The following is a 22,294-nucleotide window of genomic DNA, read 5'->3' on the forward strand; positions in this document are numbered from 1 at the left end:
CAAGGAGAGCGATTCAATTGTTGTGAAGAAGGCTTCAGAGCGCCCAAGAAAGTCCAGCAAGCGCCAAGCGCCATCTCCTAAAGTTGATTCAGCTGCGGGATCGGGGCACCACCAGTACAGAGCTTGCTCAGGAATGGCAGCAGGCAGGTGTGAGTGCATCTGCACGCACAGTGAGGCGAAGACTTTTGGAGGATGGCCTGGTGTCAAGAAGGGCAGCAAAGAAGCCACTTCTCTCCAGGAAAAACATCAGGGACAGACTGATATTCTGCAAAAGGTACAGGGATTGGACTGCTGAGGACTGGGGAAAAGTCGTTTTCTCTGATGAATCCCCTTTCCGATTGTTTGGGGCATCCGGAAAAAAGCTTGTCCGGAGAAGACATGGTGAGCGCTACCATCAGTCCTGTGTCATGCCAACAGTAAAGCATCCTGAGACCATTCATGTGTGGGGTTGCTTCTCAGCCAAAGGAGTGGGCTCACTCACAATTTTGCCTAAGAACACAGCCATGAATAAAGAATGGTACCAACACATCCTCCGAGAGCAACTTCTCCCAACCATCCAGGATCAACACTGCAAATATTGACTCTTTGCATCAACTTCATGTAATTGTCAATAAATGCCTTTGACACTTATGGAATGCTAGTAATTATACTTCAGTATTCCATAGTAATATCTGACAAAAATATCTAAAGACATTGAAGCAGCAGACTTTGTGAAAATTAATTTGTGTCATTCTCAAAACTTTTGGCTACGACTGTAGTTCTACCGCTGACGTTGTACTGTTGAGGGCATCAATCAACATGTGCATACTCACAAACTCAGGGAAACAATTATACTTTTGACTTATCCCCAAAACTTGGGATACGGGGGTCTGATTGAACAAGGCCCCAAGTTGTAACTTTAATTTCCTCCCTGGTTGTTGGGGAAACTCGTTTAATTCCTTGTCAGTTGTATTAGGAGCTCCACTCTGGGGCACAGGGCTGGGCTGGTGTTGGGAGTGCTGTCGGAGGGGGTTCAGTGGGTAATAGATTGTGTTAACAAGCCTCAGTGCATGCAGGCCTTAAGGTTATTAGGTTGGATTTATTAGATAATTAAGGGCCCGGAGTGAATGAAAGATGGAAGCCGCCCAGCTCCTGCCAGGCACAAGATGGATGTGTGTTAGAGAGAGAGAGCGGGAAACCGAGAAAGACAGAGAGCGAGAGAGACCGAGAGAAAAAGACAGAGAGAGAGACAGAAAGACAGATACAGAGAGACACAGAGACAGAGGGACAGAGAGATAGAAAGAGACAGAAAAGAGAGAGCAGAAACCTACCAGAAAACAATTAGCCAACAACAAATTCCATCCCTCTTAGACAACTTCCTGGACAAAATGTTTCACTGCAAAAGTGAAGGGGTAAACTTGGCAGAAGAAAGCCTAAATAGTACATTTGACCTCTCAGCTTCCCCATCAAATCTAAACATTTCAACCAGACAACCTTAGAAAATTAACAACAATGACAAATGGTTTGATGAAGAGTGTAAAAACCTAACAAAGGAATTGAGGAACCGATCCAACCAAAAACAAGAGACAAACCTGAGCCTACAACTTCATTATAAAGCCCCACAGTGGTGGTGGTATAATACCCATAAAACCTAGCGGTCAAACAGGGAAAAGGTTCCAATTGTTTTCCCACCATTCATTTATAACATAGGGAATTTTGGAAACACTTAAAATAAGGGCTGTGCTTCGTGTAGGCTTACCTTGCATTATGTTTTGATAACCATGTAAATCTCTCTCGGACAAGCTGACTTTTATCAATATATTTGGCTCTATTTACTCTCAGATTCGAAAATGCTAATTAGCATCAAAGTAGACATCAAGAAAATCTACAAATCCCTGCAAGCTTCTGCACGTCATCTCTAGCTGACACCTTTGCTAACAGGTATTGTCTTTTTATAACTTGCACAATACAGTTCACAGAATTGTCCATTTAAATATATTTTGCCAATTTATTTATTACATTATTTAGCTAACATTCGATAGTTAATCCAGAGATTCTTACTTTTGCCTCGATTCGGCAGTCTCATCCAGATCATCATGGCATTTGTAGTTCTTTATAATAGCCACATTAGCAGCTTATTTGCATTTAATTTGGGGGGGGTAAATGCAGGCGAATATATTGATAAACGTCACCCGCTTATCAATGCGTCACGCAAGGGTAAGCCTACACGAAACACAGTCCTTATTTGAAGTGTTTCTAAAATCCCCTATGGGAAAAACAAATGGTGGGAAAAAAATTGTAAACATTCCCTTGTTTGACGCTAGGTTTTATGGGTATTATGACTCATACTGTGGTACTCTATGTTGAAACACTAAAACAGTGCAAAAATACACAAGGAACAGCACGTCAGAAATCAGCTCAATGTAATTGAAGAATCTATTGAATCGAACCACTTCTGAGAAAATTGTAACACACTAAAAACAACAAGAAGAGCTATCTATCCAAAATGGAGATGGATAAACCACTTCTCCAATATTTTTGGCCCTATAACAAAGAACAAACATGAGTCAACAGCAACCTTGGGGAAATCCTCTGCATTATCATTAATAGCAGACTCCTACATTTCCTCAGTAAAAACAATGTCCTGAGCAAATGTCAAGCAACACAATTAGACCCAACCAAATCATGAGAAAAAAAAAGATAATTACTTGGCACATTGAGAAAAAAAAGAAAGAAAAGCAGAGCAAACTAGAATGCTATTTGGCCCTAAATAGAGAGAGTGCACCGTAGCAGAATATCTGACCACAGTGACTGACCCAAATTTAAGAAAATCCTTGACTATGTTCAGAGTCAGTGAGCATTGTCTTGCTATTGAAAGAGGCTGCCCACAAAATGAGGTGGAAACCGAGCTGCACTTCCTAACCTGCCAAATGTATGGCCATAATAGACACATATTTCCCTGAGATTACACAGACCACAAAGAAATTGAAAACAAACCCAATCTTGATAAACTCCCATATCTATTAGGTGAAATACCACAGTGTGCCACCACAGCAGCATGATGTGTGACCTGTTGCCACAAGAAAAGGGCAAACAGTGGGGTATAACCACCATTATAACCTGTAATTAGATCTTTATTTTCCCTTTCATAGTTTTATTTGCACATTGTTGCAACACTGTACATTGTCATAATATAACATTTGAAATGTCTCTATTCTTTTAAAACTTTTGTGTGTGTAATGTTTACTGTTAACTTCCCTTTTGCTTTTTGTCTATTCCACTTGCTTTGGCAATGAAAACACGTTTCCCATGCTAATAAAGCCTATTTGAATTGAATTGAGAGCGAGAAACAAAAAGAGAGTCAGAGAGAGAGAGAGGGGGGAGGAAGAGAGAGAGAGAGGGGGAGGAAGAGAGAGAGAAGCTGGGCCTGGGTGGGCGAATGGGCTCGGGAGTTTCTCAGATCTTACCTCATACTGCTTAATGATACCGTAGGTCTGGACAGGCTCGCGCCATCGCAGGGCGATCTTCTCCTCGTACGTGCTCCCCTGGATGGACTCGAGTGGCACAGCGCCAGGCACTATGGAGGAGAGGGACGAGGGGGAAATAAATTCAGAGCAAATTAAATATCGACCATTTTCGATATTGAGCCACTTCAACATCCTAACACCATCATAAATCGACATCGTGATTCCCATAGATTGGGCGGTTGGCGGCGAACTTTCTCCAGACCAAGCTTGAATGATTTGGTGAAAAGGATCAACTGAGGTCTCATGGGGGCGCAGGGCGGTCATGGTTCTGCCGTTGTCTCTTTCAACTACTTCAATAAAGGCACATTAGATGGAACCTCCTAAAAGCTGTTGTGAGAGCACAGCATGGTTTGTTTTATTTTATTGACTTTACAGCTTGGCTGTAGGTACACTACAGTAAACTGATACAGAGACTTTACAGCATGGCTGTAGGTACACTACAGTAAACTGATACAGAGACTTTACAGCATGGCTGTAGGTACACTACAGTAAACTGATACAGAGACTTTACAGCTTGGCTGTAGCTACACTACAGTAAACTGATACAGAGACTTTACAGCATGGCTGTAGGTACACTACAGTAAACTGATACAGAGACTTTACAGCTTGGCTGTAGGTACACTACAGTAAACTGATACAGAGACTTTACAGCTTGGCTGTAGCTACACTACAGTAAACTGATACAGAGACTTTACAGCATGGCTGTAGGTACACTACAGTAAACTGATACAGAGACTTTACAGCATGGCTGTAGGTACACTACAGTAAACTGATACAGAGACTTTACAGCATGGCTGTAGGTACACTACAGTGTACTGATACAGAGACTTTACAGCATGGCTGTAGGTACACTACAGTAAACTGATACAGAGACTTTACAGCATGGCTGTAGGTACACTACAGTAAACTGATACAGAGACTTTACAGCATGGCTGTAGGTACACTACAGTAAACTGATAGAGACTTTACAGCTTGGCTGTAAGTACACTACAGTAAACTGATACAGAGACTTTACAGCATGGCTGTAGGTACACTACAGTAAACTGATACAGAGACTTTACAGCATGGCTGTAGGTACACTACAGTAAACTGATACAGAGACTTTACAGCATGGCTGTAGGTACACTACAGTAAACTGATACAGAGACTTTACAGCATGGCTGTAGGTACACTACAGTAAACTGATACAGAGACTTTACAGCATGGCTGTAGGTACACTACAGTAAACTGATACAGAGACTTTACAGCATGGCTGTAGGTACACTACAGTAAACTGATACAGAGACTTTACAGCATGGCTGTAGGTACACTACAGTAAACTGATACAGAGACTTTACAGCATGGCTGTAGGTACACTACAGTAAACTGATACAGAGACTTTACAGCTTGGCTGTAGGTACACTACAGTAAACTGATACAGAGACTTTACAGCTTGGCTGTAGGTACACTACAGTAAACAGATACAGAGGCTTTACATCATGGCTGTAGGTACACTACAGTAAACTGATACAGAGCTCTGGGTCCTCACATTGTATATTGAATCGGAAGCAAAACAAACTGCATTAGGGTCAAGGACAGCTAGAAAATGTACGGACTAACTGGCAAAAAAGTGAAATGAAAGGAAAGCAAACCATACATTTCCTTACTCATAACAGGGTCAAAAGGTTTCTAGTTTCTACATTTCTTTTTGAAAAGCAGTGCAACTTAAAGGCACCTCCTATACTCATTTGGAAAAGTTAAACTTGTTATCATGCAGATAATTCCATTAGAGGTCCTTTGAACGTTTGATATCAATTTGAATAACCTCCAAAGGGCTATTGAGGAGCAGAGTGAGAATGTAATCTTCAAATGGCCTTGAGCGCCAAAGCAGGAAAAAAACTAATAAAGCATCACAGAAGTAGATGTAGGTGTATGTATCAAAAGAAGGTAATGTAAGTGCTTTCAAATAACTATCTTTCCCTTATTGAAACACAAGCCCTCATGCTTTTGTGCTCTCTTGGACCCCAATGATGACCTTGAAAGGCTGAATGTTGGAAGTGTTGGCAGGGCAGAGTTGGGATCAACTCTATTTCAATTCTTAGAAGCTTTCTCTATTTTTCCCTTCCCGCTCTCTCCCCCCCTATCTCTTCTTCCCATTCTCTCTCTCCCCCATCCCTCTCCACCATCCTCTCGCGCGCGCTCTCTCTCTCTCTCTCCCCCCACCCACCCGCTCACTCTCCCCACCCCCCACCCGCTCGCTCTCCCCACCCCCACGCTCTCCCAACACCCCCACCCACTCGCTCCCCCCACCCCCACGCTCTCCCCACCCACCCACCCTCTCTCTTTTTCCCCCCACCCTGTCTCCCTCTTTCAGATGCACCCACCATCCTCATCGGTCAGCACGCCCACGTTCGTGCTCTGCTTGATGCCCTCTGGGTTCCTCAGCACCAGCTTGACACTGACGTTGGTGTAGGGCGACAGGTTCCGGATGGTGTGCTGCGGAGCCACACTCAGCGTGTCGTAGCACACCTCCTCCCGGGTCTCCTCCTTGCCGCCGGCCCGGTAGCGGTACTGAACAGTCAGGTTGTAGCTGTGGCAGCGGGTCACGTTGTAGCCGAAGGGCTCCCAGCGCACTGTGATCTGCTTGGACTTGATGTCCACCACCTCCAGTCTTCGGGGACCGTGCATGGGGTCTTTAGAGAAGGGGACAGGAGGGGAAAAGTTAGTCAATCATAAAGATAACATCAACACTAATTTATCGCAGCCTGTGTCAAACATGGAGATTATTTCACATATTTAAAACATTTTTACCATTATTTTAATATAGCTTTTTGTTATCTAAACGCTAGGAATGTTGGCAAGTATCAAAAACAACATCCCAATCCTCCTAGCTACCCATCCTTTACCTGCTGTGGCACTATGTAACCCCCTAGTCTCCCCGCTCTGACTGGGAATGGTAATGGTCCCACCACTGATCCTTGGGGTACCCCCACTCTGACAGGGAATAGGACATGTTCCCAACACTTCTGTCCAGACAGCCACCCCAGGCCCTCTAGAACCCATCAGGTCTAATAAGAGAGCCATGGTTCCTGCTCTATCTGATCTCTACTCTCTCCCATGTTAAGTGAAGGCAGCCACACACAGCACTGTAATAGGATACATTTCCATCCTGGGTTCAATTGGCAGTCCATCTCTGTGGAATTTAGCTCTCTAACACTTAAGAGTTACATGAGCCATGCTGCTCTCGGACCACGGGAGCCACCAGATAGGCAATTTGGCAAGCCCAGGTGGACTCTGATAAGGAGACCAAGTTCCAATTGAAGCTGGATGGAAACCATGAGTGGGCAAAACCCATTCAATTGTACTTGTATAATCCTCTCCATGTTCACCGACTCTGTGAGAAAGATTAGGTCAGAGACAAAACCTGTGAGGTTTAATGCCATGGCAACAAAGACAGAAAAGGAGATGCCCAGTGGTTTAACATTGTCCACTTCTCTTTCTGCTGACATTGAGAGGACATCTTGAAAAAACATGCTCATGGACAGGACTCTATTTTGTCCTGGGATTATATGAATGTCCAAGTATCTAAGTATAGAGTACATTTTTTAAATTTGTATTTCTATTCGGAGCACGAGGGAGCCGAGATTAAAATAAGGGCGCTGGGAGCACCTTTTAATCAGCAGTCTTGTAATAAAGCTCTCGGGGAAGGCGTTTTACAGGCAGAAATCAGATTCTGACAAGCCAGTCACTCGCACTCCTTAGATTTATGGCATTAATCACTAAAATCCGAACATTCCGCACTTCCAGAAAGGTCTCTGTGAAGTCTTTAACTTCTTTTAACTTCAGCTGAATGGAGAAGTGCAGCCAACTACATGCATCACAGAGATGATCAGACAAAAGAGATGGATGAAAGGACATCTAACAGCACTCTTACTCTATTTTTACACTTCCTTTTGCAGTTTTGCGCAACATCCCAAAGGAGTAAGACCTTTCTGATTACGACAGACTAATCCACTAATCTCCTATTGTCTGTTATATAGATTTTGATCAATCAAATATTGTCCAAGGCTTACATTCCATCATAGTAATCCCACATTTGGCTGGATATTTTCATCTAACTTCAATCATGTGCCGTTTCTACTAAACAAAAGTAGGATATAGGGAGGATGAGGAGTATTTTCCAAGAATACAGACATAAGCTAGCAGATAACCTCTCTATTCAATTTCCTAAACACAGGATCAGAGCGCTGTGTTGTGGAAATGTGTGAAGGTGATATACCGTGACAGGAAAGCAAGGTCACACTCACTGTTATGGGGAGAAAGACGACTATGGCTGACCTCCCACCTAGAGCCACTCCAACTGAGGAATGTCAAGAGAAGAAGGGGAGAAACGCTATACCACAGGAGGACACGTGTGCAAGTCAGAATCAAACCCTGCGTTCATCTTTCGTGTTGTTCAACATTAGCTTGTAGGCCAAAGCATGCTCATTACAACGCAATACTAAGTGTAAGATTAAAGCACAAAACAATGCTTTATTGAAATACCTATTAATATCACTGAGTACGCTGCAAGGCTCGAACCTTTGTTCTACGAAATCAAAGACGTAGATTGCAAGAGGACAGGGATGTCTTTGTATTCGAGAGCAGCATTGTGGGAGAAAAAAGGAGAAGGGGGGCGAAAATTGCCACACAAAAGACACATCCTCTCTTCTTTCCTCGACTGTTGATGTGATTGAGAGAGCTTGAGAGCTTCTGTGGGCTGAACTAAAAGCTTCTTTGGCTCACGGCTGCATCTATCACAACAAACTCCCCGTGCTGAAAAAAAATGGGGGACAGTTGCGGTGCAGGTGTGGGACTTGAAAATGCCAACAGTGTATTTTCTGTTCCCTCTAGTCTTTGATGCATATCCAAAGGGCCTGTGAGTGGTCTCGGAAGAGCAGGCTAGCATGTCTCTGGTGATGACAGTCGGGTTACATTGGTCTGTGGCTCTTTGGTTTAGGTACTGTTGAGTAGCCTGCCTGATAATGCAAGGACAGAGATGGACACTGTTGGCCATTCAGAACTCCCCATAGTTGATCAGGAAGACAATTGTCCTCCAATATACTCAAAATATATATTCTGTTAATAGGAAGTGCTGGTGGAATTGTGCCAGATATCTCCATTTCACTTCAATAGTTTCAATGCACTTTTCAGTTGACATCACATGAACATAGCTGATGACAAAGCACCATCTATCATCTGTGATTCTATGGTCTACTCACCTATACAGCATTCACTCACCTGACCCCACTTGGCTCTTAAACGCTAGGATTGAGGATAGGTACCTCTCACTAAACCACAGTTTCCAAGTCTGCAGTGCACTTTCCCATTGTACTCGTACGACTGTGCAATCCAGAGCCCATTGTGTGTAACATTGTCACCGTTCTAAACGGTAATCACTGGCTTAACTGACAGGGAGCTCAGCTGGATAGTAGGCCTGAGGAGTCTTCCACTGCACAACTAGTCTTCTTCACTATTCAGGAGCTGCAGCCTAAGTGTCCGCCGATGCTGCGAGACATTCAAAGTAATCCAGAGGAGGGGAGAGCACAATGGCAATTGGGCCTCGCCGCAGAAGAGTGCTTACTGTTTCCTTTATGTGTTGATTGCGCATAGAAAAACAGAACTTTGAATACTTGAAAGCATAATTGGAGCACTTCGGCATAATACCACTGAAAATGTCCCAATGGAAAGCAGGAGAGCAAAAACATTTTTGGGGTCAAAAGTTCCTTTTCAAAAGGATAACAATAATGAATAATGAAGAATTAGATGAGGATAAAAACGCTGGTGACAGAGGTGTAGGATGAAACCTAAATCAGAACAACAATTCCAATCAGGAAACAGAAGGAGACAAAAATGTTTCTCTCTCTCCACAGCCCATGAAATGTTACCGCTGTGAATGAGGCATGAGTATGTGAGAGGCAGAGGGAAAGAAAAGGGGTGAGCGAGAGAGAACTACACTACATGACCAAAAGTATTTGGACACCTACTCATTGAACATCTCATTCCAAAATCATGGGCATTAACACAGAGTTGGTCCCCCCTTTGCTGCTATAACAGCCACCACTCTTCAGGGAAGGCTTTCCACTAGATGTTGGAACATTGATGCGGGGACTTGCTTCCATTCAGCCACAAGAGCATTAGTGAGAGGACAGTCAAGTTCTTCCACACCGATCTCGACAAACCATTTCTGTATGGACCTCGTTTTGTGCACGGGGCATTGTCATGCTGAAACAGGAAAGGGGCTTCCCCAACCTGTTGCCACAAAGTTGGAAGCACAGAATTCTCTATAGCATTAATATACTCAGCAAAAAAAGGTCCCTTTTCAGGACCCTGTCATCCAAAGATAATTAGTAAAAATCCAAATCACAGATCTTCATTGTAAAGGGTTTAAACACTGTTTTTCCATGCTTTTTCAATGAACCATAAACAATTAATTAACATGCACCTGTGGAACGGTCGTTAAGACACTAACAGCTTAAGTGCCTACCTTCTGTAAGGTCACAGTTATGAAAAAAATTAAGAAAGAGGCCTATCTACTGTCCAGGGTCCCTGCTCATCTGCGTGAACGTGCCTTAGGCATCCTGCAAGGAGGCATGAGGACTGCAGATGTGGCCAGGGCAATAAATTGCAATGTCCGTACTGTGAGACGTCTAAGACAGCGCTACAGGGAGACGGGACGGACAGCTGATCGTCCTCGCAGTGGCAGACCACGTGTAACAACACCTGCACAGGAACGGTACAGCCGAACATCACACCTGCGGGACAGGTACAGGCTAGCAACAACAACTGCCCGGAGTAACACCAGGAACGCACAATCCCTCCATCAGTGCTCAGACTGTCCGCAATAGGCTGAGAGAGGCTGGACTGAGGGCTTGTAGGCCTGTTGTAGGCAGGTCCTCACCAGACATCACAGGCAACAACGCCCATTCACAGCTGATATACAAACACTGTACAGTACAGTCGTGGCCAAAAGTTTTGGGAATGACACAAATATTAATTTTTACAAAGTCTGCTGCCTCAGTTTGTATGATGGAAATTTGCATATACTCCAGAACGTTATGAAGAGTGATCAGATTAATTGCAACTAATTGCAAAGTCCCTCTTTGCCATGCAAATGAACTGAATCCACTACATTTCAGCCCTGCCACAAAAGGACCAGCTGACATCATGTCAGTGATTCTCTCGTTAACACAGGTGTGAGTGTTGACGAGGACAAGGCTGGAGATCACTCTGTCATGTTGATTGAGTTCAAATAGCAGACTGGAAGCTTCAAAAGGAGGGTGGTGCTTGGAATCATTGTTCTTCCTCTGTCAACCATGGTTACCTGCAAGGAAACACGTGTCCCGCCATCATTGCTTTGCACAAAAAGGGCTTCACAGGCAAGGATATTGCTGCCAGTAAGATTGCACCTAAATCAACCATTTATCGGATCATCAAGAACTTCAAGGAGAGCGGTTCAATTGTTGTGAAGAAGGCTTCAGGGAGCCCAAGAAAGTCCAGCAAGCGCCAGGACCGTCTCCTAAAGTTGATTCAGCTGCGGGATCGGGGCACCACCAGTACAGAGCTTGCTCAGGCATGGCAGCAGGCAGGTGTGAGTGCATCTGCACGCACAATGAGGCAAAGACTTTTGGAGGATGGCCTGGTGTCAAGAAGGGCAGCAAAGAAGCCACTTCTCTCCAGGAAAAACATCAGGGACAGACTGATATTCTGCAAAAGGTACAGGGGTTGGACTGCTGAAGACTGGGGTAAAGTCGTTTTCTCTGATGAATCCCCTTTCCGATTGTTTGGGCATCCGGAAAAATGCTTGTCTGGAGAAGACAAGGTGAGCGCTACCATCAGTCCTGTGTCATGCCAACAGTAAAGCATCCTGAGACCATTCATGTTTGGGGTTGCTTCTCAGCCAAGGGAGTGGGCTCACTCACAATTTTGCCTAAGAACACAGCCATGAATAAAGAATGGTACCAACACATCCTCCGAGAGCAACTTCTCCCAACCATCCAGGAACAGTTTGGTGATGAACAATGGCTTTTCCAGATGGAGCACCTTGCCATAAGGCAAAAGTGATAACTAAGTGGCTCAGGGAACAACACATCGATATTTTGGGTCCATGGCCAGGAAACTCCCCAGACCTTAATCCCATTTAGAACTTGTGGTCAATCCTCAAGAGGCGGGTAGACAAACAAAAACCCACATATTCTGACAAACTCCAAGCATTGATTATTCAAGAATGGGCTACCATCAGTCAGGATGTGGCCCAGAAGTTAAATGACAGCATGCCAGGGCGGATTGCAGAGGTCTTGAAAAAGAAGGGTCAACACTGTAAATATTGACTCTTTGCATCAACTTCATGTAATTGTCAATAAAAGCCTTTGTCACTTATGAAATGCTTGTAATTATACTTCAGTATTCCATAGTAACATCTGACAAAAATATCTAAAGACACTGAGGCAGCAGACTTTGTGAAAATGTATATTTGTGTCATTCTCAAAACCTTTGGCCACGACTGTATATGCCGTACCATAACCGGACCACTGAATCTTACTCAAAGAGAGAGAGCAAGGAGGGAGAATGAGACAGAGAGACAGGAGTATAGGTAAAAAGAGAGAGCGAGTTTGAGAGAAAAGAGAGCAGAGGAAGACAGAGAATTGAAAGAGCCAAGAGGAAGAAAGAGTGAGAAAAAGAGAGTGATAGAAAGACAGATAAATATAGAGTTAGCCAAGAAAGAGAAAGAGAGATAGATAGGCGAGCAAGGGAGTTGTGACAGTAAACAGCCCACAGGGCCTCTTACCCCCTTCCACCCATAAATCAATAACTCCAGCATTCCAGATACCTGGGAATTTATTCCCAGTCAACGGGAGCGGTGTTGTGTACACTTCACTTATGTCCTGACCACAGCAATAATTCCGCCCCTTTCCAATTCCCCGAGCATCGAACAGACAGCGGTAAAACAATAATTAATGAATGCCCTATAGGATGACTCCTGACCCCAGCATGGAGGAGGAAGAGAAAGAGAGAGCGTCTCTCTATTAAAACCCAGCAGAGAGGGGGTCTATAATTGGCCATTTAGAGTGAGGTCAACATCTCAACTACACAGGGGAGACACTGGCGGCCGCACACAGTAGCTCCTATCAGGCAGTGTACAAAGCAGTAGGGTCTGCATGGCCTAACTCAACTTGGATATGCTATCAGCAGAAAATGACTTCAAAACTAAGCATGTCACACCTTGCTATGACAAATATGAGGACAGAGATGACTGAATTAATATATACACCTCTATCTATTCTATTGGGACAACCCACACACACACGTCATCCTAGCCAGAAGCAGCGCCTGCCACTGTGTGGGTGACAGCCCAAATCAGCTGACCTTCTGTTTACGATCCCTCTTTCCCTCCCTCCACCTCCTCCCCCATATCATCTCCTCTTCAGAGTGTCCCTCTTCCCCCCCAAGGAGCCATTTGCCCTTCAGACTTCACAAGCGCCTTCCTTTGCACAATGCACCCTCCCGTCTGTCTGGCTGGATATCTGGAATACATTTTGAACACATTGATTTTCCCTCTTCCTACCTTGTAATTGATAGTGAGACAGTCAAAAGACTTAACAATCTTATCGATTAACCCGCGTTGCAGAAAAAAAACTCCCACCAGACAAATCACGGTTTATTTACGCAGGTAATCAGCTGCTGGAAGTAATGTATGTATGTGTGTGTGTGTGTGTGTGTGTGTGTGTGTGTGTGTAGAGGAGAAAGCAAAGAGACTATCAGGTCTAGGAGTGTATTGTGAGTTGCTGATAAAGAACCTAGTCTCTCGATCAGGTCTAGGAGTGTATTGTGAGTTGCTGATAAAGCCGAGAGACAGTATAATGTAGGGCTCATGCTGCTATGTGATTGTTGGTGGGTAAACAAATAGCCCAGTGACCAGACTGCAGGCAGGGAGATAAGGGCTAAAACTCCATGGCCACCAATGAAATACGGAGACTGAGATCAAAGTCAAACATACACGCACACAAACATGCAGACTCACACCTGTAGTCACAAACTTTCATGAAGGAAGACACACATTGACACGGACCAATACATGAAAGCATGTACTGGTCCGCACAGGCACCCCCACACACCATCTGACCACTAGCGATAACTCTCTCTCGCTGTCTCTGTGTGTATTGAACTACAGGCTCTTTTCTTCTTCAAGTCGCCTTTTATCGCAGTGAGAATGGTCCGGTTCAGTGTTATCAAGGCCAGACTTCAAATGATTAAAGTGAGGAACACGTGGCAGGGCCCACTGTAAATCCTCCAGATACGGCGTATGATAAAACCTGTGCTCGCTCAGGGAAACAGAAACTGATCAAAAGAAGTGAGAAATACATCCTTCCTGTGAAAAAAAAGCTGCCGCAATTTCCACAAAACAAATGCTATCTTCGGTCCTTCAAAGACGTACCCCGCGTGGCTTCCGGTGACGCAACTTAGGAAATGGCTGCCTAGTTTTTCGTACTGCACATCGGTTGGGAATTTCCCCCCCAAATTCAAGTATTTACTCTGAGCATTATAATAACTTACGCAAAATGGAAAAGGGGAAAACAGGAAAAGGTCGTGGAGCTACAACAACAGCCCGTAACAAGACAGCAGAACATATAATCGTCGAAGAACCCGAAATGGCTAATGCTAGCGCAAATAAGATAGCAGCAGCAAAAGAACCCACATTTCGTGAGGTGATGAAGGAGGAATTGCGCGAGGCGCTCACAGGCTTACGAGAGGAACTTCGAGAAGATGTAAGAAAATAACTAAATGAGTTCAAGAAGGACATTAACCAGAAACTGGAAGAAAACAAATTAGAACTTCACAGCATATCTACAAGAATGGGGGACGCAGAACAGCGCATTGGGGAAACGGACACATGGAACTTGTAGTCAAGGAAATACTTGAACAGTCACTGAAAAGCCAACATGCACTACAGGCAAAAGTGACAGAACTCGAAGGTTTCTCACGTCGAAACAACATTAGACTTTATAACGTAGTAGAGGGCGCAGAAAAAGACTCTATGCCCAACTTCGCGGAGGGTCTATTCAAGGACATACTTGACGACGACACTGACCTGGGAATCGAGAGAGCACACCGAGCTCTGGCCTCAAAACCCCCCAGCGGCGCCCCACCAAGATCCATAGTAATACGGTTCCTAAAATTCTCAGTCAAAGAGAAAGTTTTACATGCTACCTGGAAAAAACCTGTTAACTTCCAAGGCCAACGAGTGTTCTTTGATCATGACTACGCGGGAGAGATACTGAAAAGAAGGAAAGAATACACCCCCATTAAGAAATCACTTAAAGAGAAGGGTATTCGCTTCCAAACACCATACCCGGCAAAAATGCGGGTATTTCTGAAAAATGGCCCGGTTACATACGAGCATGCAGACGAGGCGGCTGAGGACCTGAAGTCAAGGGGCTTCCCAGTGGAGTATACCGCCAGGAGAAAGGCGACATCACCAGCGGAAAGACTCGAGCAGGCTCTCCCATGGATCGTTGTCAACAAGCAAGGTCATGGAGAAAGAGGGAAACCATCTCGGCGAGAGGACGTTCACATCCGAGAGAGACTCAGGCATTTCCAACGGGAAGATGAAAGACACTGAATCGGATTTAACAAAATTAATAGTTACCGCAGCTGTTAAGACTTTGGGTTGTTACGGTTGACATTGCAATAGATAAAATATCTCCCCTATTTTCCCCCAATGCTGAACAAGGGTGAGTACCCAAAAGCATGTGTTCTTTATGAACATATTAAGTAGCGTCACGTTAATAACATATATATTAGCTAAGGATTAATGACACATTGACAACGGGGCGACAGAAGGGCATATCAAGGGGAGGATTCATGATATGCACGCATGACCGATATAGTTTTCACTTGTAATTAACTGATGTGTATAAGCGACGAAATAGGCGCCCTTATTATTTTCGCTTCCACCAGGTCTTGTTTGTGACTACGTCACGCATTTTCATATCTGAGCGAGGGGCCCATCCTGCGGACAGGCTCATCCCCTCAAACCCCAGAGGCAAGAGACAGTCCTCTGACATGGGAGTCCTAATACCAAAGTACTTTCCCACTTTGGTTTACTTTATTATTGTTCTTGAATTTTTGTTCATTTTTAGGTTCATGATAAGCAGGCAGATATGGTGCACAGTTTTTATTTTATTTATTTATTTATATCGATGCATCATCGGGAATTTAAGGTCATAAGTCTCAATGTAAACGGACTGGGGAGTGCCATCAAGAGAAGTAAGGTAATAGCAAAGATGAAACGGGAGAGAGTTGACATACTATTCTGGCAGGAAACTCACTTATCCACACCTGAACACGAGAAAATGGGATATAGGAACACTATTTTTTCTTCTTACAAAATGGGTAGAAGGGGAGTTGCAATCTTGATCCCAAATTCAGTTAATTTTGAGTTTGTCAGAAATAAAAGACAAGGAGGGTAGATTTATACTTGTTAAATGTAAACTGGATAACAAGGAAGTTACATTATTTAATGTATACGCACCCCCAGGGAGTGACATGGTCTTCTATAGGAAGGTGTTTGATTTAATTGCCACAGAAACCACTGGCACTCTTATCTGTGGAGGGGATTTTAACACAATTCTAAACTCAAAATTGGACAGCACAAATCAAAATAGGAAAATGAGCCTAGTTGCCAAAAAGATCAATAGGATACTGCAGGATCTAGGACTGCTCGATGTATGGCGTGACACCCACAAGACCGATAAGGAATATACTTTTTACTCAGCCCGCCACACTGAATACTCCAGGTTAGACTACTTTTTTATGTACAGTGCAGATAGACACAGGCTTAAGGATTGTAGGATCGGGCAGAGCGACTTATCAGATCATAATGGAGTTTACCTCACTCTACACCTTGATGGCAAACCAAGAAATACTACATGGAGACTTAATACAAGCATGCTGAATGATCCAACATTCAAGGAATCAATAAAGACAGAATTGAACATCTATCTGGAGAATAATGATAAGGGAAGTATCTCCTGCTATATTGTGGGATGCGGTTATTAGAGGAAAGCGGTTATTAGAGGAAAAATCATAGCCACATCGTCTCTCAAGAAAAAGATTTAAGCACAGAAACTGCTGAAATTACAGGAAACCCTAAGAAACTTAGAACAAACTCATAGTCAATACAAAGACCCTCTTATATTACGAGAGATTCAAAAGGTAAAACAGGAAATTGACCAGATTTATAGAGAAGAAGTAGAGAAAAAGCTTAGGTTCCTGAAACAACGATATTATGAAGCAGGCTCAAAGGCAACCAAATTACTAGCATGGAGACTCAGGAAACAACAAGCACAGAATACCATTTTTAAAATAAAAGACCCCAAAACAAAAAAGATCACATGCAAATTAGATGAAATACAGAATGCATTTGAATCATATTACACAAATCTGTACAAGCAACCAGAGAAGGCAGATGCACAGACAATAGAGCACTTTTTGAACTCACTTGATCTCCCCTCAATTGGGACAGAGCAAAATGATAGACTAACTTTAGAAATATCCACCGAAGAAATTAATAAAGCAATATCTCAACAAAAAGTCAAGTCTCCAGGCACTGATGGCTTCCCTTCAGAATGGTTCAAGACCTTCAGAGAACAACTAACACCTCTACTTAAGGCCTGTTTTAACTGGACACTGAGGGAGGGTGGTCTCCCACCGTCATGGAGAGAGGCCATCATATCTGTAATCCCAAAAGAGGGTAAAGATAAGAAAGAATGCAGTTCATATAGACCTATCGCAATTCTTAACACAGATTATAAACTATATGCATCAATAATAGCCAAAAGAATGGAGAACATAATCCCAGAATTGATTGACGGAGATCAAACTGGTTTCATACAAAATAGGCAGACACAGGACAATATAAGGAGAACACTACATGTCATGGACCACATTACTCAGAATAAGACATGTGCAATATTATACAGTCTAGATGCAGAAAAAGCATTTGATTCAGTGGGATGGGATTACCTATTCCAAGTTATGGAAAGATTTGGTTTCAACAAAGAAGTGATACAGTGCATCAAAACACTGTATTCATGTCCGACCGCTAGAATAAAGATAAATGGACATTTGACACGAACGATAAAATTAGAGCGAGGGGCAAGACAAGGCTGTAATCTTTCACCCACGCTCTTCTCCTTGTACCTCGAACCATTAGCACAGGCAATAAGACAGGACCCAACCTTAGAGGGAATAACAATAAGAGACAGTGAACATAAGATATGCATGTATGCGGATGACGTTCTGTTATTCCTTAAAGACCCAGGCTCAAGCGTACCTAGATTGATGGATGTTATACAAACATTTGGAACATATTCAGGGTATGTGCTTAACGTACATAAGACCCAAGCCCTAGTATATAATTATACCCCACAGGAAGAGCTGAAGAATAGGTATAACTTCACCTGGACCTCTTCATCCATTAAATATCTTGGAGTATACCTACCAAAAGATACACACAAACTTTATTGCATGAATTACGATCACATCAACAAGAAAATATATGATGACCTAGACAGGTGGAACTCACTTCCCTTAGATCTTAGTAGTAGAATTGAAACAATCAAAATGAACATCCTGCCGAGGTTATTGTATTTGTTCCAATCACTGCCCATAGAAATCCCACCTAAACAGTTTAGGGAATGGGATAAACGGATATCAAGGTTTATCTGGAACAGTAAGAGACCAAGAACTAGATAGACAACATTACAATTACCAAAACACTGTGGGGGTATGGCCTTACCAAACCTAAAAGATTATTATGTGTCAGCCCAATTGAGACCCCTGGTTTGTTGGTGCAATTCAGAATACGAATCCAAATGGAAAGACATCGAGACTACTTTGACAGGGATACCCATACAGTCAGTTTTGGGAAATAAGGACATGGTAAAAGAAATATACAATAGACAAAATCAGTGGATTAATTTCTCTCTGAAGACATGGTTTAGGGTAGTTAAGCAAAATAATTTAGACAGAGAGATCAAACTGCTGAGTTGGCCCGCATACGACCCCAGCTTCATCCCTGCAACTCAGGACAGCAGATTTAAACAATGGACGCAGAAAGGCATCACATCATTCAGTACAATTATAAGGAATGGGAACCTAGATAACTTCCAGGACTTAAGTAAAAAACATGGCTTGGATAAACAAGATTTTTACAGATACCTACAAGTCCGACACTATTTCTTAAGGGAGATAAAAGTGACTGACCCTCGAGCACCTCCAAAATTAATCAAAGTATTCACTAACGCATACAACTTGGGGAGTAACAAAAAAACGATTTCAAATCTCTACTTGGGTATTCAATCCTCAAAGAAACATTCTACAAACTATATTAAAAAGAAATGGGAGGAGGAACTTAACATTGAAATAACTGATGAAACATGGTTGAACATATTAGAGACTCAACAAAGCTCCACCAACTCAAGGTCACGGAGAGAATTCTGTTGTAAGAATGTTATACGTTTCTTCATAACACCTAAACTGAAATCGAAACAGACTGGCTCACCACACCCTTGTTGGAGAGAATGCGGTCTATTGAGGGCGGACCACTCATATCTTTTGGTCCTGCCCCGCAATCGAAACTTACTGGGGAGAAATAAGATCTAACATTGGGAAAATAATGGGATTTGACATAGAACAAACATTCATTTCTTTGTACTTGGGTGAAATACCAGATAACTTACACAATAGAGAAAAGTACCTCTTGAAGGTCCTACTGGCAGCCAGTAAAAAGGCAATCACTAGGAAATGGCTACAAAAAGACCCTCCCACAGTGACACAATGGATAGACATTGTAGAAGAAATACACCACATGGAGCGTATGACCTTTGCTTTAAGAACTCAACAGGAGAGAGGTCAGGAATACTGGGAGAAATGGGTTTCATACTTGGAAAAGGTCTAATTCAAAGATGCTAATGTAACTAATATGATGATATGATGATGAAGGTATGAAGTGCACTGTAACTGCCAGATCATTTTTGTTCTTTTATTTGTACTTTCTTTGTGTTCCTACAATAAAAACAAAGTATAAAAAAAGAAGAAAAAAAAGAAAAAAAAAGACGCACCCCGTTAAAAGGAAACAAAACTCAGAAACGACTTCCACACTTATCGCTCTCAGACAACAGGCCTAGGCCCTCCTTCCCTCCCTACCACCCCTCCCTCCTCTCTCCTCCCTACCATCTCCTGCTCTCCGCTGTCTCCCCCCCTCTATTGTGGGGAGAACTATTGAGGTTGGACTCGGATGGTGAATACGTTTCTGGTCCGCTGAAAGCGTGGAGGAATTGCCGGCTGGCCAGGCAGAGAAATCAAATTAGCCAGTGTCTTCGGGTAGTGACATGCGTTCGCTACATTGGAAATTCACACCAGCCGTGCTGGAGGAGCGTGAGGAGGGGGGGGGGTCAGTTTATCTGGCAGAGGGGAAATGTCATGACTGAAAGAGTGAGAGGAGAAAGTGAGATCGAGATTGTGAGAAATTAGGGTGAAATAAGGGAGGGGGAGAAGAGAGGGTCAGAGCGAGAATGGCTTGACATCTGTTGGGACATGGCAGTCTCCCTCTGGGGTAATAGAGACTGCTGGCAATGGCCGTGGAAGATGGGGATTCGAGTCTGCCTTAAACACGCAGACACACACCGCATCATACATGCACAATAGGTTTACAGTAGGACAGGAGGTTATGGGAGAAAAACAAGTGGCGAGGAGGGGTGGTGGGAGAGTATTGAAGCGCAAACCGCTCTCAATGGATATTAAGTTACAAAGTTATGTGTGCATTTTTTCTTGAACACACCAACTTTTCTCTCAAAAATTCAATAACTGTGTGCTTGAGTATGGCGGAAAGTGTGCCTGCGTGTGAGCGCATGCACATGTCTGTGTGTCTGAATAGGATTGGAAGTTTAAAGAACGTCCATCCATCTCTTTCCCAGAGGGTACCAAGGTCCCCTTAACCATCCTCTCCAATCACCAGAGAACCAATCCACGCTCTCCTGCTCACGTAATAGCCAAATAGCTTGGAGAGCCCGAGCACGACGAGCCTTCTTTGACACACCTGTCATATAATTATACAAAATGGCGGGTCAGGGGCCAAGGTTGCTCATTGGTGGAGAAGATGGATGAAGCCTATTACCCCGGCCTTAAACCTCCAGGTAGGGACATCTCTGAATGGCAGAGGGAGGGAGGGATGGATGGGGAGAGGAATGACGCTGCCAGAGAATTGATATTCATCGCATTCCAGGGTCGGCAGGGGTGGGATTTTCGGCCTTACCCCCCACTTGTACCAGTATAATCAAATAATTTAAAAAGGTGCAATATGCAGAAATCACTCCGCCATTTCCTGGTTGCTAAAATTCTAGTAGTTCGCCTAATTTCAGTTTATATGACAAAACAGAGCAAGTATAGTGTAGAGAATAATTGTACCATCTAAACCACTGTGAAATATATTTACCATAACCAACAATATAGTATTTTCAGCTGTTTGAAGCTGGTGTACAAAACCGAAAGCATCACAATTATTCAATTTAAAAACAACAGTAATGAATGTATAAAGTGTGTAAGCCAGAGAAAAACGCCTGTAGCGTAGCTGTATCATAGCACAGAGTTAGCATGGTGTAGCTAGCATAGTGTAGCGTAGTGTGGTGCATCTTTCTACCTAAGCTCCCTTCTGCTGTGAGCAGTGTTACGGAGCAGCAGCAGGCCTCTTGTGATGCACTAAGTGCTCTGGGAGGGAGAATAAAGGTATTAGTCCCGGATGAGAGGAAACAAATTGGCCGTGTCTGTGGCAGCCACGCTCCTACCCCGACACAGGGGTGTGTGTGGCTTAGTGTGTGTGAGCGAGCAAGAAAGGCAGCCAGTTCATCCTGCATGCAGACTCCAAAGCCGTGCATTAAATGACAGCCTCAATTCTCAGGCTCATTCTGGATTTTGCATTAGAAGAACGATAGATAGAATGATAGAGTTGGTCCCACCTCCACTCTTCTGGGAAGGCTTTCCACTAGATGTTGGAACATTGCTGCGGGGACTTGCTTCCATTCAGCCACAAGAGCATTAGTGAGGTCGGCACTGATGTTGGGCGATTAGGCCTGGCTCGCATTCGGCGTTCCAATTCATCCTAAAGGTGTTCGATGGGGTTGAGGTCAGTGCTCTGTGCAGGCCAGTCAAATGTTTCCACACCAATCTCGACAAACTATTTCTGTATTGAACTCGCTTCGTGCACGGGGGCATTGTCATGCTGAAACAGGAAAGGGTCTTCCCCAAACTGTTGCTACAAAGTTGGAAGCACAGAATCGTCTAGAATGTCATTGAATGTCACTTTACAGTTGGCACTATGCATTGGGGCAGGTAGCGTTCTCCTGGCATCCGCCAAACCCAGATTCGTCCGTCGGACTGCCAGATGGTGAAGCATGATTCATTACGCCAGAGAATGCGTTTCCACTGCTCCAGAGTCCAATGGCAGCGACCTTTACACCACTCCAGCGAACACTTGACATTGCGCATGGTGATCTTAGGCTTGTGTGCGGCTGCTCGGCCATCGAAACCCAGCTCCCGACAAACAGCTGTTGTGCTGACGTTGCTTCCAGAGGCAGTTTGGAACTTGGCATTGAAAACATTTTCAATACATTCAAACTCGGCTGTCCCGTTCTGTGAGCTTGTGTGGCCTACCACTTTGCAGCTGAGCAGTTGTTGTGTCCACTTCACAATAACAGCACTTACAGTTGACC

At 43.7% G+C, this 22,294-nt stretch overlaps 1 protein-coding gene across 2 annotated transcripts in view; it reads right to left on the minus strand.

Moving 5' to 3' along the window:
- LOC120051029 (receptor-type tyrosine-protein phosphatase mu-like) overlaps positions 1-22,294 on the minus strand; it is a 315,310-nt gene that overhangs the window by 132,621 nt on the left and 160,395 nt on the right. For both annotated transcript variants that reach the window (XM_038997620.1, XM_038997619.1), the window contains exons 8-9: positions 5,870-6,178; positions 3,447-3,556 (exon numbers count right to left, since the gene is read on the minus strand). In XM_038997620.1, the coding sequence (XP_038853548.1) occupies positions 3,447-3,556; positions 5,870-6,178 (419 nt within the window). The remainder of the gene's footprint in view (positions 1-3,446; positions 3,557-5,869; positions 6,179-22,294) is intronic.

Source organism: Salvelinus namaycush, chromosome 7 (genome assembly GCF_016432855.1).
Source record: "Salvelinus namaycush isolate Seneca chromosome 7, SaNama_1.0, whole genome shotgun sequence".
In the NCBI taxonomy this organism is placed as follows: Eukaryota; Metazoa; Chordata; class Actinopteri; order Salmoniformes; family Salmonidae; genus Salvelinus; species Salvelinus namaycush.